Here is a 26390-nt window from a genome sequence, read left to right as displayed (position 1 = left end):
AGCCTACAAAGACCAAACCTGACACAACACCACATCTCCGTCTCACCTCACAGTTGCTCTTTGGATATCGTGCCACACTATCACATGATATCACATGATTTCGTTTGATATCACGTGATTTAGTTTGTTATCGTTTCGTTTATTGTTTATTGTCTGCTCCAGTATTGCGTGATTTAGTTTTCACTGGTCTTTAAATTAAGTACCTTATGTCTAGTAAGCATAATGCAGGTGCTGTTGAAATGTCTGAGAGAAAAAGCAAAGTGATGTCACTTTTAGAGAAGGTTTGTTGTGTTGGACAAGTTGGCCTGCAGAGTGAGTGCTGCTGCAGTCGGACGCCATTATGGCGTCAACAAATTGATGATTCGTTGCATTAAAAAGTGGAAGGGCACTCTGTTTTGCGCATACCTGTGCCACGCAATGCATGCTCCACGAGAACATATCGAGCCCAATACATTTTTGAAATATCATGCTATACAGTACTATATAGTTTTTTGCCCCATCTCTCAATGGTGAAGAATCACTTTAAAAATTCAATAATTATCGTATCCAGATCCGGACTCCAATCTTCAGAATCGAATCAATTCGTCCTTGTCACACACCCAACCTGTCCAAGTTTCATCCAAATCCGTCCACAACTTTTTGAGATATCCTGCACACAAACAAACAAATGAAATTGCTCATTGAGCAAGGAATTGCCGGAATAACTTTGTCATATCTCCATGATCTCTGAAAAAGCAAAAACCTGGAAATCAATTTAGTTCTTACAAGTCAATAGTGCTACTGTTACATGAGTTATAGCACTTAGTTTGGTCATGATCATAACTTGGAAGTCAATCGGACTTGAAATGGCATTTTTATCGCAATTTGAAATTCTTGACCCGACCCCCCCCTGACATTCGACCCCTGACCGTTAAGAAGGGTGTCGGTGTGACACCCCAATGAGACGTATGGTTGGATGCAGAATTGGAAGATGCACATTTTGGATTTGGTTTGAAGTCGATACGACCATTTTAGCGGACGTTATTGCGAAAATAATGTTGGTTTTTCGGTGAGCTTGACCTTTGACCTAGATTCACCAAAAACAACGTGTCTAAGTTGGACCATGGCCGACGTCTGTACCCAGTTTGGTCATGATCGCTGAAACGGTGTGGCTGCTACAGGGTAAACAAACGCACAGACAAACAGACAGACACAGAATGACACACAACCGACCAACATAATTGCCAAAATCCGAAGGATTCTGGCATTTAACAAACAGACGTAGGGGTGAAGACATAACTTCCTTCACCTTCAGTGACGGAGGTAAAAATGAAGACAAAATCAGAGGAAGTGTTCGGGCCAGTGCTTCATCGAGTGCCGGTGTCATTTGTGAGTCGCCATGATCCCATCCTCAAAAAGATGGATGGAAAGAAAAAGGAAAAAGTGGTTGGAGAATGAGAGACAGCAAGGCATGTCACTCAGTTGTGCTGTGTTGAGTGAGAATGCCATGCAGTTTCTGAGGGTGTGGAGATGGGTACTTTAAATGCCAGTGGAGGCTGGTTTGACATTTTGAGAAGCAGATTGGCCTTCACAACGTGAAGAGAATAGATGAGTCCGCATCCGCTGATCATGTGGCTGCCACCGAGTATACAGACAAGTTCAAGTGGATTATTGAGTAGAAGGGTTACCTTCCAGAACAAGTCTGTAATCTCGATGAGACTGGCCTCTTTTGGAAGAAGATGCTGACTCGTACATTCATCTCCAAGAACGAAAGGACTGCTTCAGGCTTTAAAGTCGCGAAGGATTATCTTTCCCTTCTCCTCTGTTCTTATGCTTAATGGTACTGCCAGATAAAACCGATGCTGATTTACCGCTCCTTAAATCCTTGGGCCCAAAAAGGCAAGAGCAAGATGCATTTGCCTGTGTTTTGGAGGGCCATCCAGAAGGCATGGGTTACGAGGAACTTGCTTCTCGATTGGTTTGGCAATTGCTTCATTCATAAAGTTAAACGCTATCTAAAGTTCAAGAATCTGGCGTTCAAGGTCCTCCTCGTCCTTGACCATGCCCCAGGTCATCCGATCGATCTTGATCTCGCCCCATCCTAACATCAAGGTTGCGTATCTGCCACCGATCACCACCTCACTCCTGCAGCCACTTGACCAGGGAATCATCATGACCTTCAAGAGCTACTACACGAGCCACACCTTCCGTGGTATCTTGGATGTGAGTGAGAAGGTGACCGTCAACAGTGTCAGCGATTGCTGGAAGTCGTACAACATTGCTGACTGCCTCGTCAACATCAAGGAGTCCTTGGACGAGCTCATGTCCACAACTCTGGTTGCTAGAGGAAGCTTTGGCCTGAAGCATTTCACTACTTCCAGGCCTTCCCCATACAGCAGGACGAAATACAGAACATCCTCGCATTAACCTGTCAAGTTCAAGGGGAAGAATTCGCCGATGAGGAAGAGGCTGACATCGAGCAAGTTCTTGGGTCTCACGATGCTGAGTTGACTGAGGAGGACCTTGAAGAGCTGGCAGTGCCGATGGATCCAGAGGATCCAGCCTCAGCTGACAATTGGTGCTGTCAAGAAAGGCCTCCAGATGTCGGATGACTTTGTTTCCCATTTCTTTGAGATCGACCATTTCATGGAGAAGTGCTTGATTAAAGCACGAGTTGGACGCTCTCATGGCATCCTATCTGGAGGTCTATCAGGACATGCAGAACAAGGCAAATCAGACAAAGATCACTTCCTTCCTCACAAAGTCTGACGCTGACGATCCTCAGCTAGGGATGTCAACGTCATCTCAATAACATACAATGCTCATCACCACCCCTACCACCATCACCAGTTTTTACTGTGCAGTACGTATAGTGCTAGTTTAGGCAAAAAGTCGATAAATGTTAGAGTTGGTTCCCCAAACCCTACTTTTCCCATTAGGTCTTAACCTTGTCCATCGCGGTTTTGCCCAACGTGGGTTTTTTTTTCCCAAGAACGTAACCCCCACAAACAGGGAAGGTCTTTTGTACATGCATCGTACTCTGCTTCAAAGTACTCAGCTGTTGAGTACATGGCAGCCCCAACTGCACAGTGACTCACTGGGTTCATCTACTTCTGGCTTATCCTTATCAATGTCTGCTGATGTGACAGCCAGCACCTCAATTTCCATGCAGTATTGCTTTGCAACTTGGACAAATGATTCAGCATTTGACACCAGTTCACCAGCCAGATTAGCCAACCACACCTTCCTATTGACATCACTACCGATCCCATCGACTGCTCCTTTACCATGTGAGTTTGCCAAAAAAATTGCAGGCTAATGTGGCCAAAAAAAATTCCAAAAATTTCTTGGAGAAATGTGAGATTCGCAAACATGAATTTCTGTTTGAACTGACTCGCTGCCCCATCTGAGAAAACTCGATCACCTTGATATTTGGGTATCTTGATGGCGGTGTTGTGATGATTGTGCGGAGGAGGCGATGTACAGCATATTTTCCATGTTGAAGGTCAGCACTGACAATAACGCAAGAATCGACGACATTACTGTTCACCCAGGCACATACTGTGAACAGGGTAACTTGAAGGTGGCTCCAGTGAGCATTCTAAATTTAATTCTGCTCCATCACAGCATTGTTCTCGGCAAAGTCAACTTGTACAATGACATCACACCCATTGGCATCCTTGTGTTGCATCTCAAATAAATTGCTGTTTCGTCTTTATGAGTATATGCAAGGTGAAGAAAGGAAGTTGCTTGTACACCTGGGATAACGCTTCCTGGACAGTTCTATTTGTGATCACTTTTGTTGCCCACTGCTCAATTGTCTCCCACTTGAAATGCATACTCGAACCTTCATCAACGTAATACACGGTGTCAAATTTGCCATGAAGGTTTAGGCATTTTTCTGACATGCATTCAGAATCATCCTAAGTACACATGATGGCTCCCAGGAATTATAGGTGGTGGACATTCTGTCAACATGGAGTTTCAAATATTCCAAGAGGAGGCAGATATTTTCATGGTATTGGCAGAGGCAGACATTGTGAGGGAACTTCGAATGAAGGCAGATATTTGGTGGACGCAAATTTTTATTGCCCTATGTTGCTGTCAGGGTAGGTGTCCAGTGAACGTGCTTCCTGCACGGTTGTCATGAGGAAGCTTTTCTGGACCTTCTTCTTGGCCTTTCCTTTCTTGACAGTTACAAAGTCCTAACTCGGCAGCTTATAAGAAATGCCTGACTGCTGGTAAGACTTGACTACTTCCCCAACATGAGCAGATGTTGTATTTTGAGGAATAAAATTTATGACTTCATGGCCCACAAAAGCCAGTCGTTTCACAACGGCAACACATTTCCTCAGTGAATTTGGAGGGGGGGGGGCTCCACTTGCTCGTTTCACTGCTTTTCCAAGTGTGGTGCTATTGTAAGCTGGGGATGCAGATGCACGTGCAGCCACGGTTGGAGTTTTTATTTATTTTATCACTCTCCTGACATCGCCAATGACGAGTTTGTTCATTTTCCGAGCTTTTGCAAGATTCACTGCTTGTTTTTTTTTTTTTTCCCCCCATTTCACATCCAACACCCTGGATCTGTGTTTATCTCTAAAATGCTTTTGGCGCTCAGCGGCAGTCAAAGGTGTTGAGACTGTAACACGAATGCAGTTTGAAATCATCCAGGTTGCCAACAGTAATTTAATGATCAACTTGTTAAACATTGCCAGGTCTTAGATAAATATTCATTTAGCTACATTCGAACTACAATGGAGCTCAGAGGAATATTCTTATTCCTTACCATTTATTGGACGGCAGACAATTTAAAATGATCAAAAATCACGCTGCTCAAAATGGACAGATGACACAAGGAAGTAACTGAACCTTGCTGTTGAATTCTGGGATAGCTGACCTCGTACCAACTATTGTTTAAGTCGTTCGAGTCGTCGTCAATTTAATCAATTACTGCAGCCTTTCACTCCACATAGTTTTATTTAAGCGACGAGGTTTTATTTAATTTTTTATTTTTTATTTGGAGCGACATGGTTTTATTTAATTTTTGCATCATAATGAACTTTTAACAGTGCATACTACACAATGAGTGGTTCAAGTTATTGATGAAATAAAATTTTTCTCTACCTCTACCAGCTAATAAGAAAACTAATGAAATGTCTAATTTTTGTTATGGAGTGACATTTGCTTCATTAAAATATTAATTGCATATTCAGGGCAGCTGACTTCTGGTGATAAAGTTCAGCAATTCAACTCGGATATGGAGCAACTAATTCATGGGGCACAGCTTTGGACTTCGAGCATCATTAATTAACCAATTAAGAAATGAATTGTTCTTTGCCATATAATTGACACAATTTACTGTTTTTTTTACCAACACCACCGAAGGTGAAGGAGGTTATGTTTTCACCCCTGTCTGTCTCAGTCTCTGTCTGTCTGTCTGTCTGTCTGTCTGTCTGTCTGTCTGTCTGTCTGTCTGTCTGTCTGTCTGTCTGTCTGTCTGTCTGTCTGTCTGTCTGTCTGTCTGTCTGTCTGTCTGTCTGTCTGTCTGTGCAGGATATCTCAAATTGTTGTGGACGGATTCGGATGAAACTTGGTGGACAGGTTGGGGGTGTGACCATGACAAATTGGATTCGATTTTGGTGAACATCCGAATCTGGATATGGACACGAGAGTTATTTAATTTTTGAAGTGATTCTCCACCATTGAGAGATAGGGCCAAAAACGAAATATACCATGATATTTCAAAATTGTATTGTACCCGATATGTTCTCATGGATCATGCATTACGTGGTGGAGGTATGCGCTCTACTGTGTGCCTTTCTAGTTAGTTATTTCGCTTATTTATTAATTTTTTTCCTGGGATGTAGTCACCAATTTCATCGAGCAATACTTAAAATTTGGCTTCAAAAAAAAAAAAGAAGCTCTGTGATCATTGTATTTTCTGAAACTGAACATTTCTGCATTTCTATTGATTTATTACACTTGCTTCAACTCTGACATTTAAATTTTGACCTCCAAGGACTATTTGTGTGGCATTGCTCACAATGTAAAAGGGGCACCACAAGATTTCTTGGCATGACACTGCGTGCGTGTGCACCCATCCGTCCATCCGTTCTCGCGTGTCTCTATTCATCCGCGCATTTTTCCTGTCATCTGTAACGTCCATGCATGCGTGTATCTGTCTGTCCCGTCTCCTGCCGGTGTGTTTAGCTACATGAGGTAATTAATTAGATGAGAGTTGATTGCTTGTTCCCCCCATTCAGTGGTGAGAGATGTGATTGGGTCTTCACATTTATATGATGACTGCTGTTGGCATTGCATGTGCACATGTTTGGGAGCCTCCATGGTGCTCTTTTCTGTTGACACTGTCGCTGCCTTGCCACGAAGCAAAGCAACTGGTCTAGTCAGCTATGGAGTGTGGAGGTTGCTTGCAATGTTGCACTGTGCACATGGCAGAGTGTAAGTGCTTTACTGACCACCACCCTCCCTCCCCAGAGGGAGAGGGATTATTACTCTCCCATAGGGGGTGGGTGTTTCTTATGGATACCATCCTGGGATTCCCTGCCTCATTCATTCCCTGCGAATACCTGTCATTCATTTCCTGGGATTCCTCTGCCTCAATAATTTCTGGGGAATTCTTGCCTCGTACTTATCCTGGGATTCATATATGTTAATATTTTGAATTTATCAAAAAGACATTAACATTTCATGGCATATAATGCAAAAAAATTACATTACGCAAACATCCATCAGGTTGAATTTGCAGCATATACTTTATACAGCAAATAATTAACATTTTCCATTCATTCAAAAGGTGGATAAACTGCACGTTCGGCTGTCGGAATGTTTTTTATTTATTTTATTCTATTCTATTCTGATGTCGATGTATCGGTGTATATCGCTATAAATTTTTTGTTAACACAGGTTCCAAAAAATATGTAATGGTTCAATGGTCCATTACTTATTCATATATGATGTACACATCATTGACACATGGCAATTTTGCAAAACTATTCCCACAAGGTGCCCCCCCCCCCATTTCAAAGTGAGATCAATATTGGAAATTGCCACAGGCTGGTTGACTATTGCAGATCGCTGTGTTGGTAACTAGCACAGGCTTTCTGAAGCACCCCCAATTCATATAAGATAACCAATTGACAATTGCTTTAAAAACAGCCACGAGGGCAAAGAAAAATATGATTGTTTGTACGGTGCTCGGGTGTTGAGGGTTAAAAGTTAAAACCTACTGTACCTACTTTCTGGTACGTCTTGACATGCATTCCATTATTACAGGTGTAGCCAAGTGCATCAAAGCTTTTTAAATCGTGTACGATATTTAGTATATCACTATAATCGCTGGACCCCACTGCTCGTACATTTATAATACCAGCAGCCATCACCATAAAAATGGTGTGCGACCCCCCAATGTATTTTCACACTGCTGGTGCACGTTTGTTTGTTTTTATATTTTGCGTTGTCCGCGAATGGACAATTACCATCCGTGATGATTTTGTTACCACGATAACTTGTGAAATGCTGAAGGGATTTTTATCCAACTTGTTCCAAAGGTGTATTGTGATGCAAATTGTGATGCAAACTCATTCTATTTTGGGGTGGGGGTGGTAGTGGGTCAAATGTCATGTGACCTTTATCTAAAAGTAACAGATTTTCGTTGCCACAATGGTTTGTGAACTGCTGAAGGTATTTTGACCAAACTTGGCATAACTATGGACTGTAATACGACAATGAAGTGATTACATTTTGGGTTCAAAAGGTCCAAGGCCGAAGGTAAAGAGCTCCTTATATTAATTGAAAATTTGTGTTTCTTTAATAGCTTACGAACCACTCAGATTTCAACCGTATTTGACACACACATGGACTGTCATACAAAGATCAACTGATTCAATTTTAGATTTAACAGGTCAATGGTCAAAGGCGATGTGCCCTTTTAAAACCATTTTGCAGACCATAACTTGACTTTAGAAGTACCTTATTTTGTCTGTCTCTGTGACTCTGTCTCTCCCAACTTTTTACCACAAGTATTGAGATCAAACAAAACAGTGGGTTGACATCAATCTAACGTGAGCAGGAGCACATCCGTTAATGCAGTTGCATCAAATTGAAGTTGATTTATTAATTACCATTCATATTGGTCATTTTCGGATCTCTTATTGTGGATTAATGTATCAGATTATACATGTTAGTTGCACTAGAAGCACACGCTCCCTGCAGGAGCGACCAGGGGGTTATGTTATCCTCATTGAAACGTGTAATTGAAAACACCTCATTGCACTGGAAAATGTGGGGAAAGGAATGCCATACACTATGCATAGAGAATTTGCATCGCTCCCCCACCCACGACCACCAGCAAAGATAAAAACAACCCGATGCACTAATTGGGGTCCTGCTGATCCTATGTCGGAAGTCTTGATGTAATTGGCCCAGAACTGTAGGAGTACACGCACACGCACACGCACACGCACACACACACACACACACACACACACACACACACACACACACACACACACACACACACACACACACACACACACACACACACACACACCTGTGAATTGTAGTAAGAATTAATGGTAACATTGATTATATGGGTTAATTTATGTGCTGGATGGATTAATATTGGTTAGATGTCCTAATGAAGGTTTAGTAGTTTTAATGTACATATTCATTCGATGGGTTAATGTATACACTGATGGATTAATGTGCATGTTTGATGGGTTTTTTTTTTTTTTAAATGTATGATAGATGTAATGTCGTATTGAAAGTTTGGTAATTTTGTTCACTTTTGTTGTTGTGCTAAACAATTGTTCTCCCTCCTTGAACCCGTCCTGTTTTATTTTTATTTTTCTCATGCCATCTCATCTGCTTGGAGGGGATGATGGATTTCAGAACTGCCAACAGAGGAAGGTGCGTCTTTCCCAAATGTTTCATAAAATATAAACCAGGTTTATTTGTTTGTTTATTTATTTATTTATTTATTTTAATTGATTTTCTCTGTTCTGTCGAGTGCACTCCCAATTCCATGTAGGATTTCCCGAGTTGTGCCTTATACCATGATACAATTCTTGCTTGTAGATGGCTTTGTCCTGCAAGCATCTTTCTTGTTTCGATTATTATTGTTATTTGGGGACCAATCCATCCTGGCTGGTACCCTTTTAAAATCATCCAAGATGGTTGTTCTCATTATTCCATATGATTTTTGTTAAGAGCATATATCAAAAATGGTTAAACTATATATGATGAAAGTTTAATTTGCCACGGAAATGACTGTATGTATGTATATATATGTATGTATGTATATATATATATATATATATATATATATATATATATATATGTATGTATTTATATATACCAGGGTATATATAAAGTCTCTTTGCGATTTAAAAAATTTATTACGAAAGCAAATGAATAGATAAACCTGTGGAAATTATTACAAAATGAGGAGTAGATATTGAAGTTTTTTTTTTTGCCTCATTTAATACACTTCTGTATGGGCACCATTAGTTGCACGAAGCAGATCAAGACGGAAATTGATTTTCTGCCATGTTCGCTGTAGCATACATAGCCTCATCAATGGTGGCAATGGCGTCAGTGATCCGTTGCTTCAGGTCGTTGATGTCCCATATCTTTGTTCGATACACGATATCTTTAACATAACACCATAGAAAGAGAACTTTGATAATCACTGAGTACATTGAACAAATCTGATTAAAAACATCCCATCAATTGCCTTTGTAATTTTTTTAAATTGTAAAGAGACTTTATGGACACCCTGTGTGTGTGTGTGTGTGTGTGTGTGTGTGTGTGTGTGTGTGTGTGTGTGTGTGTGTGTGTGTGTGTGTGTGTGTGTGTGTGTGTGTGTGTGTGTGTGTGTATATGTATATATATATATATATATATATATATATATATATATGTATATATATATATATATATATATATATATATATATATATATATATATATATATATATATATATATATATATATATATATATATATATATATATATATATATATGACCATATCAATTGGTGCATATTACTTGGATGACATTGTCAATGCCATGGTCTGGCAGCCATATTGGATTGAAGGAAAACATTAAAAATTACTTTTCTGATACCACTTAAACCGATCATTGTGAAATTGTAAATATGTGATCACCTTCTTATGGGAAATATAATTTGATAAAATGTAGCTGATCCGAAAAACAAAATGGCTGCCAGTGATGTCATAATACCAGAAGTGGGCAAATCTCAAAACTAAGGCTCAAAGATGCCTGGGAATTGCACCATTGTATACTTTATCAGTTTATCAAATGGGGCTAATAATGTACATAAAATGTCACTTCGCTCACTGGTTTTATCAAGAGACGGCATGTTGTACTTCACAAACGCATTGCATTTCTATCTTTGAATGTCATTGAGGATGTAAAATGAAGTAAAAGGCATGAAAAAGGATCTTTTAATGTTGTAACTGGTGGTGGTGGTGGTGGTTGTTGTTTATGTGCTCCTTCCTTGTACTTTTATTCATATATATTTATGTATATTTATATATTTTTCTCTTGCTTTGAGAAGTATTACTAGATACAATTTGGTGGTTTCCTTCCATGTCCTAAAGGGTTCTGGCTGTATATGAATAATAAATGTTTCTGTTTGAACCATTCCGTGGCAAAGCCATTAGCGCTTCTTCTTCAAACTCTCAATGTAGAGGCTTTTAAAACAGGCACGTTTGTGATTAAATAAATTAATTTTTGTCCCAATTACTGTAACACCCCAGTTTACGTTGGAGATGCATTCCTGAAAAGTGGAAACGACAAAAATCCAAGCTATCTTTGTCATAATAATTCATAGAATGAGGTGGTGGGGGTGGGGGTGCATTCCTCACGTCACCACTTCAGGTATTGTACTTCTCTGTTTACCGATGATATTACCCTTTTTTGATTAATAACAGCTATATTCAAGTACAAATCCTGTATAAATATAACAAAACAATTACTAGGCATATTTAAGTATAAATAAACCTCTTCTGGAAGTGGTCGAAAGTGGTGGTACGTCTTCTTCCTCCTCTTTCAATGAATGTCGGCATATTTATCCATCGGAGGAAAACTTAATAACCCGGCAACATCAAGGACACATTCACTAGCACCCATTCAACAAATAACATCTAATTTCACTTCTCAGGTAACACTTTTACAATGCCTCTTAACCAATCTATCTATCCATCCATTGGAACCATACTCTGTACAGAGCGTCGGTGCTGCCAAAGCAGTTTCCTTGGCTATTGGGCACAATCCTGGACGGGTCGCCACTCCGACGCAGGTTACTCGAATGACTCGATCATCCCCAGAAAGCTGGTACTCATTTTACCGACCTTGGAAGGATGGCAGGCTGAGTCAACCCCCTGGTGAAGTAATTCAGCGGGCAACGAGGCTTGAACTCAGGACGCTTTGATCCCAAGCCGCCACCCTAACTACTGAGCCAACACCAGGCTTTAAGCAATCTATAGTACAGTACATTTATTTGCATGGCTTAAAAGTACAGTGGTTCTTTGGGCAATTTTGTGATCTCCCCCCGATTTGGTACTTTATCGATGTATTCTGACATCTTTATCAGTCTTTTAAGTTCTGAAAATGCTCGAGAATAAAAGTTATGGCTTTTATAACCACGTAAGAGTGGAATTGAGCCGAGGAATATCAAGAAGTGGTATTAACAATGTGACATATTTGTGAAATGGAGCGACGCAAACTGTGGTATTAATGTATATCGGTTATTAGCTTTCCAACGGCACCATTTTTATTATTCCATGACTGCAGAAACCCTTTAGAATGAAGCATGACTGATAAGCTCAGCTCATTTTATGTATAGATTATATATTGTTTATTATTCCTTGAATTGCTCCTCTTCCCCTATGCTCCCCCAACCCTCTTCTTTTCCTTCCCACTTTCCCCTTTTTCACTCATAAAATGAATTCATTCATGAAACGCTTTCCAATTGTTCACCTTGTCCATCCTTGAAGGGAGAGGAGAGGCCATTGTAATTGGTCTTTGTATCAGTGTGCGAGTCAGCACACAAACCTACTTCGACGTAGACAGTTCGTTCTCAGATACACTGGAATTTATATACCTCGGCTTGGCTCTGCATTGTTAAATGCTCAGTTTTGTTTTGTAATTGTATCAGACAACAACAGGACAAAAACCAAATTTGTCCCTTGGCTTTTGTAAAACAATGCGGCGTTAGCACCCACATAGCACCCACATCTGCACGTGTTTGGGGGAATGATTGGAGGGCTGCTGTAATGTCCTTTATTTTATTTTTGTATACATTGTCGAGGCTCATATGAGAGCTAACAAGGCTCGGCCTGCTTGCTGTCAACTGTATTTATTTATTTATTTACTTTTTTGGGGGACACTTGCAAATCTGCACTAAATATTTGTGAGCTGCGAAGCGTAACCTAAAACCCCTGAACCATCATACATGTGGGCTTTTTTGTTTCCTAACATTCTTGTGCCACAGTCTTGGTAGAGATCAGATTGCAAATTATAATTGCTAATCACTGTTGCGCAGCAGGACTTATTGAGTGAATTGGGAGGAAACCACACTAATGAATGGGTTGTTGGCTGCATGGCTGTGGGGAACAAGTAGAAAGAAGCCGATTACATCAGCCCCTTCTCTTTGGAAAAGTCTCACTATGTTAATTGGTTGTGTACATGCACGATTACTTGAACGAAGCTGAGATTTTGCACACCGCTAGACTTTGAGGTGAGTCAAGAAAAACATGAATTTCTAACTGGTCTTGCTGGTGAAGATGAGCAGGTGGAGCAATGGATGAAATCAATAGTTCACGTTGATCGAGGTATGTTATGCTAACTGTCATGCGAAGCAAGGAGAAGCTGATGTTTTGGGCATTAACTTGATGAAGTGTTAACACCTGAAATGTCAGCTCTCTCCCTGCTTCCCATGGTGGTTAGTTTCCTCAATGAACGTCCTGTTGATTTAATCCGTTGAGTCGCAGAAGAATTGACAATTTTTTCTTTTTTATTTAAATCTTTCCACCAAAGGGTTCTGGTTTGAGTATGCAAATATTTCAGCAATAATTGAAGAATGTTAAGCCACTGGAAGGTGGGATTTTCTGCACAACTTCTGGCTGAACTAAAGCAGGCGTGATTAAATATTAGTGCAATTCTGCAATGGTTTGGTGACTCGTAGGTTTAAACAGTTACAATTGCTTGAACATTGAGGAGGAAGGAGTAAGGTTTAAAAAAAAAAAAAAAAAAATAAAAAAATATATATATATATATATATATATATATATATATATATATATATATATATATATATATATATATATATATTTCAAACCACATCGTCACCTATGACAGAGCTTCTCAAATTTCGGTTAATTTCCTCAATGTGTAGTGGAGGTTGCGGGTTTGAATACACGAGAGAAGTCCTCATTTCATTTATTTTAAGTGCATCACAGCACTTGCTCCCGTTATTGTGATTGTGCAAACCAGTTGATGGTCTGTCTGCCTGTCACCCTCTTCTTCCAGGCAAGTCGCTTTGGGAACTAGTCATTGAGCAGTTTGAAGATCTTCTCGTGCGGATCTTGCTCCTGGCTGCATGTATATCATTTGTGAGTGATTGTTTGATTTCTTTTTGACTGCATTGCATCTGGCTTTGTCAGTTTAATAATAGTTTAATTTTCCATGGAGTTGACTTTTTGAGAAGTTCTTACAATGACCCAAAGTGTTTTTTTTATTCACTTGTTTATTTTCTTTCTTTTTTCTTTAATTTTTCTGCCAGTCAGTGGTAATGTAGAAATGATCGATGCATCAACCAAATCGCCATGCTTTTGCGTTGCAGCAAGACTATTTTCAATATTCTATTTGAATAAGGAGTTGTATTTGTATGTATAAATAACAATGAGATGCTCTGTGGTAAGGATATTTGAACGTGCATGTGTGCGTTGCCTTTTTTGGTGTGTTTGTTTTGATAACCACAGTTTGATGGAGCACAAAGTCTGTCTTGTCTGTCGTTTTTAAAATGTCATTTTAGGTAGGCGAGGAAGGTAGAAGATAGTGGTTGGCTTGGGATTAAAGTGTGGCTAAGTTTGAAGGAGAATCGGAGCAGGTGCAACAGTTGATGCATCGAATGAGACATTGTAGATTGAGTGCAGACATTCCTGGGAGTGGGAGGAAAGTTGAAGCGCAGAATGTGCGGGGAGAAATGAGAGGTTATCAAAGGTGCTTTTGCTTATGCATCGGCCGCCATGCACAATTTGTTTCCAACTTTGGAGTGGCGCAGGCTCTCCTCGGCAACCCAACAGCCTGTCAACTACCCAACAGCCTGTCAACTACATCAAAACTGGGGTAGAAATTTGTGCCGTGGATGTGACACGGAGTATCCTCACTATGAAACCCTGCATTGGTTGCACTGCGATCATTGTTCTCCACAGAGGCTGTGGTGGGGCAGTGCCTGAGTTCCTTGCCTTTTTTGGTCACTGACCTTCAAGTAGGCTATAGCAGTTTGCCCTTGTGTTGAAATAGTTAGCTAAGCCTAGTCCAATGTCACTGGCTAGTTATTAGTTTTATATTGCTTTGTTATTATTATTTTTAACTGAAGAGATCCAACTGTAAAAAGACTGTCCCAGTGCAAGATAGTATTCTGGAAACAAACAGAAAGGTAATAGTACAATTAAGGATTCCCTCTTCATTTTTTTTCCTCCATCTTGCCGTGTGGCACTGGGCTGCTTAATCTGAATGGCCCATGCTTATAGCTGTGCCTTGTGCAATGCGGTTAGATATTGTGCAGCGGGCATGGGGTGGGGGGTGGGCAGGGGGGCAGAAGGGGGTGGCGCAGGGGAAGGCTATTCTTGGGCCTTTTGGTTTTGGGTACGGCTAATTGTAGGTTTCAGGAAAAGTAACGATTTTGAGTTCTGAAAAGGAAAACCACCCAGCAATAACCCTTTGCTAAGAAACTGCTTGGGAACACTCTGTAACGGAGGTTTTTGATACATCAGTATGTGGTAGGTGATGTATAAATGATTATTCAAGGGGCTTGTTCACAAGAGCTTATGATGTTGGTTTTTGAGATTGAGGGAGTCACTGTCCTAGCAGGATCCTATTGTTGGCCTGGGTGTTCGCTTTCTGCATACTTGATATCATTGTGCTGCCAGAGTGCAGCAGGATTCGATTACCTAATGTGTTGACCACTCACCACTGCCTGCTTTGAGCCATATATTTGTGAACTACGTTATTTTATCTTCCTCTTTTTTTTTTTTCGGTGGCACATTGTTTGTGCAAGAGACACCCCAGTGATGAACTCTGTTTGGCCAACTATTTTGCTGTCTCCTTTATTCAATATTTCTGGTCGGTGATGAGCCTTAAATTGTTCAATTCCCTTTGATTGCTGTGTCTGATGTCATTTCATTTTTCATGAAGGTTTCTTATCCACTGTGCACTATCAATTGTATTTTGTGTCGTAGCAGACTGTTCCTTTCTTGCTGCATTGAGCTCATTCCATTAACGGTGTGCTGCGGATGCATCGATTAATGCCTGCTGCTTTTTATCCAGCTCGAAACGTCCTGTTGCCAAAGCACGTTGCCCTTGTGGTGTCCTTAAATTGCGTTTGGCATTCTACATGTTGAATCGGGGTGAAAAGGCTGATGGGATCGAGGACAAAATGCAGGATCTTGCTTTTCTTTGTCCAAGTGCCTTTGTTCTGATGTTGGTGGTATCTCGATTTGTGGTTTTTTGTAAAAGACATTTTAAATTTAATGTCTGGCTGTGAAACAAAGCTCATGACTTGGCGGCTTGATTTAACATAACCACAATGGTGTGTGTGTGTGTGTGTGTGTGTGTGTGTGTGTGTGTGTGTGTGTGTGTGTGTGTGTGTGTGTGTGTGTGTGTGTGTGTGTGTGTGTGTGTGTGTGTGTGTGTGTGTGTGTGTGTGTGTGTGTGTGTCATGTATTAACATATAATTGGTCAAGCTGGCCTGATTTGTCGTATGACATGATATAATAGAATGTATGATGATGATGAGTAATGAATATGTGATAATACATTAAATCTTCCAGCAAGCGAGGTTTGACTCGTGCCGTTGCATTGCTGGGTTGATTGGCTGTCTGGATGCAACTGAGGTTGTGGACCTATTGATGCAGGTAATCTACCGATGTGGACCACAACAGGCAGAGCTTGTGAATCCGCAATTTGGAGAGATTCTGGGCTGAAAGGATCAAATCCTCAAGGGAGAATGGTGCTCAGCTGATGATCCGTGCAGTTGTGAAACAAGTCAATTGCTTACAGGTTAAGGTTCTTACTTTAGACAAAGGAACTATTTTGAGGTTTAATATTAAAATAATGTTGAATATAGGGTGTTGTGAAAACGTAATTTGCAGCAATCCTTAAAATTATAATTTTCCAGGATTCGCCAATGCTGCACCATCAGGCGTAAGGCCCAGTCACACCTTGACGTTTTAGCCAACGTATGCCGATTTTTGAATTTTTTTTCTAAAACGTTGGCACACGTTGAATACGTTATGGGTAAGTTTTGATAACATTGAGAGCACGCTGAAAAACACTGCCATACGTCGTTGTACGTTGGCTTTAAACGTACTTTTTGGTTGTCCTCAAATTTTTTCATGCTTGAAATTTCACGACGTATGCCGGCGTATGACTCACACGTTCCGCTACGCTAGCCACAAGTTGTATGCACGGTCTGCGATCGTTGACAGACGTCAACACATGCTACTTGTAAGTTAATCATAAGTTGAGACACGCCGAGGTAATATTTAGCGTACCCGAAACTTATTTCTAACCTATGATTAACGTGTTGTTGGCACGTTACGCGATCGTTGCCACACGTCGACAGACGTTACTTTTAAGTTACTCATAGGCTGAAAGACGTCGGTATAATGGATCATCCTTGCGTCAGCGTCCACGACCATGGCCAGGACACTTATTTGCAGCATTCTTCAAACTTTTCTTCGGCATGACGAGGATGTTCACACTTCGATGTCTAGCTTGGCTATGATTCCAATTGTCCTTCGGCAGCGTCTATTTAAAATAGTCGAGTTTGAGCGTTTTAACACGTTCAGAAGAAACGCTTCAAATTTCCAAACCCCAGCGTCAAAAAACAAAGGCGAGTGACAGCAATTTAAATCGTTCATTGTAAACAATGAAAATAGCTGAGTGGTACCGTTTAAAAGTCGTTGAGTGTAAAAAAAATCCAATTGTTGAGCGCAAGCATCTACTTTCAATAGTGGAGATGCAGCCATTTAAATCGTTGAGTGGCAGCCTATGAATAGCAAACCCTACGTCACCGGCAAAGATAAACTGCCGCACGATATGGATAAGTTAGGCTATCGCTGGGCATAGTTTGTGAACGCCGGCTTCACGATAATTATTCGTTGGTATATCGTATCTATAAGTAATCAAAGCGCTCTATGCACATTATTAGTTCATTGTGCATTTGTCCAACCCGTTATGAATAGACCTAAATCGTAAAAACAAGCCAGAGCTCATTGTTGAAAAAGCCCCATAAAAAATTAGCCGCGAAGAACTTCGAACAATGGTGCAAAGATGTCTCCTACCCGTGGACACGCGGACGCAAGGAGGATCCATCATAACCCACACCCTCCCCTCACACTCACCTACTACTGCCAACATGAACAAACTAATACTGATACTGATACTGATACTGATACTGTTACTGCTGACATGGACATCGACTCAAAAAGGACTCGAAAACACTGTTGGGTTCCCCTTTTATGAGCAGCATTTTTATATACCAATTCCCAAAACCGCTGGGAACACGTCTTTATATGGCAGTTGTAAGCTAGAAACACGTTCATTTATTTTTTTTTGTCGACCGCAAGACGTCATTGGAATACGTCTACATACGTCGATGTGTGTTGGGACTACGTAAATAATTGGTTCAAAGCACGTCAAACATAAGTTAGAAATAAGTTGCGCGTAAAAAAGACATTACCGCGACATGTTTCGACTTATGGGTAGCTTATAAGTAGCCTTTGTGGACGTGTGTAAGCGTCCACATATCGTGTGTAAAACTTATCCCCATCGCATGCGGAACGTGTGTCATACGCCGAGTACGTCGTAAAATTTTGAACATGTTTAAAATTTCTTGACGTACTCTACTTACTACGACGTATGATAGCGTACTTTAGCGTTCTACTCACGTATACCAAACTTACTCATACCGTATCTGACGTGCCCCAACGTTTTAGACACATTTTTCTTAGGTCGGCATACGCTGGCAAGATCGCCAAGGTGTGACCGCGATGTTGACACTTCCATTTCTACGGCAGTTATGATTCGAATCGTTGTGCGTCAGCCTTTTAATAGGCTACGTCACGACATCGTCGGCGATGCGTGCAACGCGCTATGCCTAAGTTAGACTATCGTTGGGCATCGGTTGTGTAGGCCGACAACAGGTTCAGCATTCGTTGGTATAAGTTATCTATAACACAACGAAACGTTCTGTGTCCTTTACCAATGCGTTATACATAAGACCAAGTCGCTATGAATACGTCCGAATCTTTAAAAAAAAACATCAAAAGTTCAACGTAAGCCAGCGTTTTACATACATTTTAATACGTTGCCATCGCTGGCTAAAACGTCAAGGTGTGACCGGGCCTTTAGCCGTGAGGAACGGACATGAAAAATAAAAATAAAAATAGAGGTTTACATGCACAGTGTGTACCAGAAATTCAAGAACAGGTTTACATCAATAGTTTTGCATGCACCATTGTCAAGGAAAGTGTCTTTGGGAGTGATCGATGCATCCAGTTCGCCGCTGGCAATCTCAGGGGAAGTGTTTGCGTCATCTCTTCTGACACCGGGTCACTTGGCTTGATCAGCAGGTTCTCTTTCGGCCATAAAATCCATTATAATTTTCTGACGTCTTTTTGTCATGAATTTGGAAATTTTGCGAAACAGATCGCGTGACATGGACACACATGTGACAGTCATGTGTAGACGTGCCTTGTTCGGTAGATGCAAAACTGCAGCCGCTACAGGGTCTCGCGTAATCGCTCCTTGGTCACATGTTTCAGAGGGGATTCCCGAAGACTGAAAAATGTCGGTCAAAATTCACAGGTGTATTTTATGGCTTTCGCACACATGGTAAATTTCACTTATTTTAACATGTTTGTAATGTATGCAACATTGAGACCACACCGGCAGGATATTTATAACAACCAGAAATTTGTGGCGGACCTCCACTTCCGGGATGTCGCCATTTCTCGCCAATATCATGTTTTTGTGTTCTTGATTAAATATGTCATACTGTTGCGAATTTGGAAGTTTACTGCACACAACAGCCAGCTCCTATAGATCAGCTATATCGGTAAGTATGTGTTTCTCGTTAGGGTCCCGTCCTATGTTTAATGGGTGATTAATTGTACGTGTGCTGTGAGTTATTTTATAGTTAGGATTTTTACATTTTAAACTTCAACAACAACAATGCCCATCTTCGCTTCTTCACCATCGGCCTTTCCCACGCGCATGCGTGTCAAGCATAGCTGTTGGCGGAGTCCAATGTGCCAGGTGGGGTTTCTTTGGACGTTGGAGTCTTGGATTTCGCTCCAAATATGGGCATGGCGCCACTCTCAGCCAATCGGAGGGGTGTGAGCACGTCTGCCGCCTCTCGGCCAATGGGGAGCCAACGCAACATATTGCTGCTCAACTTCCTGGTCGAGGGGTGGAGACATGACCCACCCCCCCCCCCCCGACCAATCTCAGACGGCCGGGAAATCGCCCGATACGCCTGTCCAATGAGGAGGGGAATGACACGAGACAGATCCCTCCCCCCTGTCACAGAAAGGGGATAATTGTGTGGGGGCGACCAAGTGAGAGAGTCTTCCCGCCATGAATTGCCTGCCTGCGAGCCAGAGGAGAATCGCTTGCCTGCTTGTCGAACTGACTTGCTTTGCCTGCCTCGTCGCCTGTTTTGCCTGTGGAGCGTGCCAGCGCCTGACGCTACCCTCCGTACCTGGTGCTTGGAGCGGCATCGTGTTGCGGGTTCGAGTCCCGCCGGGCCAAATCGTCGAGAACCGCACGAAGCGGGAAGGTCCAAGCCAGTCTCTAACCTCCAGCTCACCTTCCCTCCGAGCTGGGGTTATCAATAAAGGCCGCGGCCACCATTTCTTTTTGGGGGATGTGTGTCTGTGTGTAGGCCCGTCTTAAGTCGGAACGTTTAAGTGGCGTGTGTAAATTGCATTCCTTTTATTCGGTTAACTCTGCCTTCGTGCGTGCTCCCCTGCCCCATTATAAATAAATATCCCTTTTGTTAAATGTTCCAGCTCGTTTCTGTGTTTCTTTCATTGGCTTGGCACGGTGTGTGTTGAGAAATAGCGATGCCGTAAATTGTTCATTTGAACCGACGGGCCTTGGTAACCTCCGCTCGGGTTACGCACGGTAACGGCTCGTTCCGCTCGAGGTCCGTCAAGGGTGTGAATTCCCCGGTAGCTTTGCCCGCGTGGGTAATTAGGTATATTGAAGTTTGGCAATTGACCCTACCCCAAGCGGTTGAATTATTGGCGATTCATGGTCCAGTAAGGGACCCGTGCCTTTTCGGACTTATCCGAGAGTCACGACCTAAATTTCGGGTGTTCGGTGGGAGACGACTTCACTGCTTCACCTCGCGGTCGTCCTCGCCACCGATACCCAGCCCCGCAACAATACATCTCGATGTTAAACTCGTATAAAATACACCTGTATTTTGAAACGAGTAATTTTCAACATTGCGACCATGTTGATAAACTGAAAACATACGTCGCACCTCATTACAGTATTGTAATTTCCTTCCGCAAGGTATGAGTCCGATTCGCCTTTGTAAAAGCATGGTGTTGGCTTAACGTAAAGGTGGCTGTCTTAAGACCTCAGAGTCTTGAGTTAAAGCCTGTCAACCCATTGAATTAGCACCAGGTGGATTGACTCAGCGTGGCATCCTTCTGAGGTCGGCAAAATGAGTAACTGGGGACATTGCATCAGTGGTACAGCCATGCCCCCAGAAAATGATGCATCCAAGCAGCCATAAGCTGCATACGAGTAAAAAAGCCTTGGTAAAATGGTGAATGAAAATTCCACATTCCCTTCGGTGAGAAGTGACTGTAAAATGGCTGAGCTAGAAATACAATGGCGCCAAAGCATAGTTGAGGTGGGGGGGGGGTGGTGGAGGGAGTGTAGCACTGTGGAGCAATAAAGTGTCCATTACATTATCAGTGATTATAAACATGACCGCATTGATCAGATAAGTAAACAAGTAGAGGTACATTCAAAGTACACCGCCCCCATGCCAAATAAATAAATAACGAATTCCCCAGCGCGCAACATTGTCGGGGTGCCTTCGGCGCCCGGTGATGCCACTGTGCAGCACATGGCGAAGGAATTGGGAGGGAGCGGTGTACAATAATTAATTAATTGCATAATTTAAATAAATAAATAAGAATCGTAAAATAATTTATTTCTTAATCAATTAGCTAATGACATGCCAAAAGCATCACTGTTTCATCTGAATCTGTCACTTTTTGAAAATTAATTCATCAAAAAATGAGTAATTAATCAATCGATTAATAAATTAATGAAAAATACCCTATATAGTCAAATCACTTTACTGTCGTGTCCAAAGAAATAAATGAAATGACCAGATGAAAAAGAAAATAAATGAGGAATTAATAAATCGACAATAATCAAGTAATTAATCAATTGATTGATTAATCAAAAAATAACGTCTCGTCTCCTAGACAAGACGTCTTGTCTCATCTTCACTTTTGTCTCCAAATTTCAGCTTCCTCGTTCAAAGGATGGTTGAGATATCGTCCGGACAAACAAACAATGTAAAAACTGAGTACTCCCTTCCTTCAGTGCCCAACGATAATGTCATGCATCACCTGCATATGGAATTGGGAAGGAGCGGTGTTCAATGAGGAAGTTATTTTGTTAAATATCAACAAAATTGTCTTGTTTTACGTACACACAGTGCATGTGGTTTTTAAGTTGTACGTGCACCGTCAAAAATCTAGGTCTGTCTTAAATTATATATATTGTTACGAACTCTGGCCCGCCAGGCGTGCAAGCGATTGCGTAACTCCAATCGCAACCGCGTCGCCCACCGGACGGACAATTCAGTCGTGACCCTCCTGGAACTACCGCCAGTAGCCAGTCACGGGTGGGGGTTTAACCTCAACACGATCGTGCTAATTGCCAACCTGCGCAGGATAGGGTTGCTCGCCAAATTCGACCTACCTAAGTACCTGCACGAGTAGTCGACTGGGCGATCGTACCTCGCCGCAGGTCGGCCTAGGACACGAACCGCTTAAGCGGTCCGTTCCGTGCTACAGTGATAACCGAGCGGTGTTATCGCCGACCTCGACAGATCAGATTCTCTTCTTTACCCGGGTGTTCAAAACCCAATACTAATTTATTCCGCGATTCAAAATGACACTTTCAAAAGGGAAAGAGACGACGAACGGGATGCATTTCACACAAGGACATTTATTATAGCAAGCACATATTGCACACACAACACAAGCAAGGAATCATGCAATATAGAAAGCGTAAGCAATACAACCGACTATAATTATTATTTACAAGCACTTACACAGTTTCAACTTGGCAGGACACTGCACCACAGCAGTCATACAAAAACAAAGACCTCCCTCACAGGTAAGGGGGTAGACGGGGTCTGTAGACATTTATGGTCGTGGGCCGTGGATGACCGAAAAGGCCCACGAGACCGAAGGGTCTTACCCGCACCCTCGTGGTGCGACGGTGGGCAGGTCGTGACGTCTCGTCCCCACGGCAACTAGCGTAGCCGCGCCTGATCTCGGGCCTTGCAATGGTGGGCAGGTCATGACGCCTTCTCCCCACGGCCACTAGGACAGCCGTGCCTGATCTCGGGCCTTGCAACGGTGGGCAGGTCGTGACGCCTTCTCTCCACGACCACGAGGACAAGACTTCCACCCGACTGCCCCAAGTCTGTGTACGACGAAGACTTGGACCACGACCACGACGACCAAGACTTCCACACAACTGCCCCAAGTCTCTGCTATCCGCGCTCTCCCTCCCAGGCGCTCCTCGTGCCCTTTTATTCCTCCTGCGCCCGCCCCGCCTTTCGCGGCGCGTGGGTGGGGGGGAGGAACATTCCAGAGAAATTGGGGCGGGAGTTGGTTTCCAACCGTCAAACTTGTTTACCGGAGGAGAAATTGGGGTGGGGCTGGTTTGGTTGCTCCTTTAGTGGCGTTGTGGTGTGGATGGCATGGTTGTTGAGATGGCGTGGTTGTTCCAAAATAACGACAGGTAAAGAAAAATGGCTAACTCAAAGCGTCGCAGCCCGGATGAATCACACATATTCCCTTTAAACAACTGGTGTGGACTAACTACACATTAACTTATCGATATATCTCACCTGAGGACCTTTCTGGTGTATTGCAAATTTCCACAGCCGTAACAATTCGTATATAAAATTTCCTTATTGGTCCCCTACCGGTTTCACTGGAGGGGACTATAGGTTTGCTGTCTGTCCCACCTGTGGTTTTTTTCCGACTTCCCCCCCCCTCCCCACACTATTTAACATATTCAAGTGTAACTTGGTGCATGACTATATTGTGACAAATTGCAGAAAAAGTTTGAGTTTTGTAGCGTTTCATCAATTTTTACAGTTATGCCTTTTTCAGACTGAGAAAATATCACATGTTATAAGAAATACATAGGTCAGTATTTAGCTGGCCTGACTCCATCCCAATAAAATCATGCATTGCCATTGCATGAAGCAGCACAGATCAGCAGGCCTCAGATTTTAGGCCTGGGTATTAGTCCATGGCCCAGTGCAATTTTAATGTTCCCAGGTATATAACCACGATGTATTATATATGCACATAAGCTGTACACATGGTTTTGCTTCATTCTTGTACATCGAGGTTTTTTTTTAATGTGAAATAGGCAAAGCTAGAAACGAATGAAACACTGTTAGAAAGGTTCTTCTTCTTCATTTTGATTTTGGTATCGGCTCGAGCATGCGTTAAACCTAAACAAATTTTTATCTCCCGAACATTCATTGGGACCGGTAGTGGACATGTATTGCAAAGCGATTATTGCTCTTGTTTAATAGAGGAGGATATCTCTTATCTCACTGATCCATGGATTGTCACCAAACTTTGTACAGCAAATCCTAAAATATTGTGGTTTTGACCAATTGTGGGCAACCTCTTTACGTACCAGTTTCGTTAATGCAGGGCTTAATTTTGACCAATTGCAGTTTTTGAGCTGAGCTTTGATTGTTATCTTGCACCCAAGAGATCTAGCATACCATTAATAATGGAATGGCGCTGAAGTGTAAAACGGATTGACAAAAGTGATTCTTTTAATTTTATTTATTCGCTGTTTTTTGGCAGAACAATTTATAAAAGAAACACATGGACGGATTATGAAGGAACACCATTTAAGAGATTAATAGGGGAAGCATGGTGGCGTTGACAGTCGAGTTGAATCGCTTCTGAACTTTAATCTGCTTCAACACAGCAGGAGACGTCATCGGAAAGCTGATTTTACATGTTTATTTCACTTGTGGTGTGTGTGTGTGTGTGTGTGTGTGTGTGTGTGTGTGTGTGTGTGTGTGTGTGTGTGTGTGTGTGTGTGTGTGTGTGTGTGTGTGTGTGTGTGTGTGTGTGTGTGTGTTTTTGGCTATCGCAAACCTTCCTTGACATTTTAGGAACCTAACCCCCTCATTCCCATAGGGAATTGTTTTTCACTTTCACAGTTTTGAATAACCTTGTATTTTTCCAGGAGCTTAACCACCCCCCCCCCCCATGCAATACTTTGGAGTTTGCTGTATGCATAATTAACAATCTCTTGCGATTCTGTTTACTGTATCTAAATTTATCTTCAAGCCATCCCTTTATTCCATTAGGCCCTGTCAAAACGACTTTTTCCCATGTCTTTACCATACTGAATGACGTTTCTACATTTATTGAGTAGGGGGTGGGTGCATGTGGAGTCGTGGGTGGCAGCCCTTCTGGCATCATTCTGTCACAAGATTGTGATGGTAGTTCGATTCTCCCCCCCCCCAATTTCATCAAATCCCAAACCATCCTATCACATCTGCTAACTGGTTTATGTTATTTATTTTTAAAAATGCAACATTATTTCGGGTATAAAATGTTGACGTGACTTTTCACCTCAAGTGTTTATTTTAATCACATGAAACTTGCACAACGTTCACCTGAATTGTGATTGGTTTTTTTTTTTGTTTGATTTTTGTTAAACGGTCTTTGATGGAGCCTTTTCCAAAAATAATGATCCCATCTTCCTCTACTTGTACCCTTACCCCTCCTGTCTCCCTTAGGTCCTGGCGTGGTTCGAAGAAGGTGAAGAAACTGTGACAGCATTTGTGGAACCATTTGTAATCTTGCTTATTCTTATCGCCAATGCCATTGTTGGAGTATGGCAGGCAAGTCACATTTGTTTTAAGAAAAATATGTTGTTTCTGTTGTATGGAGGTGGGTTTTTGTTTAAAAAAAAAAAAAAATCGATAAACCCAAAAATACATTGCTTTGTAAAAATAATCTCAAACCTGGACTGCTCTTTCACATTGCTTTCATGAGTAAAATACCCATTTCAACAGAATTTTAAAAATGCAAAATTTATGTTTGACATTTCATGTTTGTTGCTGAAAGTATTCTTTCAACGTGAGGTGCATCGGTATGCTTTGCCAATGCTTGTTTGGGGAGTGCATGCTATCATGTGTTTATTTTTTTTAGGTTACGGTCAGCTGTTGTATGTCTTAAGTGATCTCAGAATGATTATAAAATCAAGTTTGGCAATAAATGTTTAATTTGTTTTGACGAATTAAACTAATTTGCACCAAGCTGTATGGAATCCTGCCAGTCTCTTAAAATGAGTTTACACATTTATAATCTCTTCCAGGGATTTCCCTAACACCAAATGGTTCACACGCGCAAGAAGGTGGAAAACGAGCAACACATATTCTTAAGAAGTAACACGGTTTATTAGACACATGAGACTACACAAATGCAGAACCGTGGGATGAGAGGGAAAGCGAAACTATGAATTAATGGAGAAAAGGAATTAATTATACTTCTTACGTATGGCAGCTTGGCTGACGGGTAGCTATCATTTTGTTGGGGTGCGACTGTGCTGCTGATGCCGTGCCCCTCTACCAGTACAACGATTCCTAAAAGAAACTCATCGACAAGTTACAAAGGCAAACAATTTAAACTTTAAAGGATTCATCGGGAAGGAATGAGGGTTTTGGACACATTACAAATGGAGGGGCCATGTTTCTATCTGCTTCAACACAGCAGTAGACTTCGTCGTCAAACCGATTTATATTTATTTTGCATGTTTA

At 41.8% G+C, this 26390-nt stretch overlaps 1 protein-coding gene across 2 annotated transcripts in view; it reads left to right on the top strand.

Moving 5' to 3' along the window:
- Nucleotides 1-26390, top strand: part of LOC147010798 (sarcoplasmic/endoplasmic reticulum calcium ATPase 2) — a 108876-nt gene that overhangs the window by 12519 nt on the left and 69967 nt on the right. For both annotated transcript variants that reach the window (XM_085858914.1, XM_085858915.1), the window contains exons 2-4: nt 8890-8907; nt 13556-13638; nt 25368-25472. In XM_085858914.1, the coding sequence (XP_085715040.1) occupies nt 8890-8907; nt 13556-13638; nt 25368-25472 (206 nt within the window). The remainder of the gene's footprint in view (nt 1-8889; nt 8908-13555; nt 13639-25367; nt 25473-26390) is intronic.

This window comes from Eptatretus burgeri, chromosome 16, assembly GCF_056783735.1.
Source record: "Eptatretus burgeri isolate ZD-2024b chromosome 16, Ebu_testis_v1, whole genome shotgun sequence".
Taxonomy (NCBI): Eukaryota; Metazoa; Chordata; class Myxini; order Myxiniformes; family Myxinidae; genus Eptatretus; species Eptatretus burgeri.
Note: the sequence above shows the minus strand (reverse complement) of the source record. Positions and strands in the feature narration are given on the sequence as shown.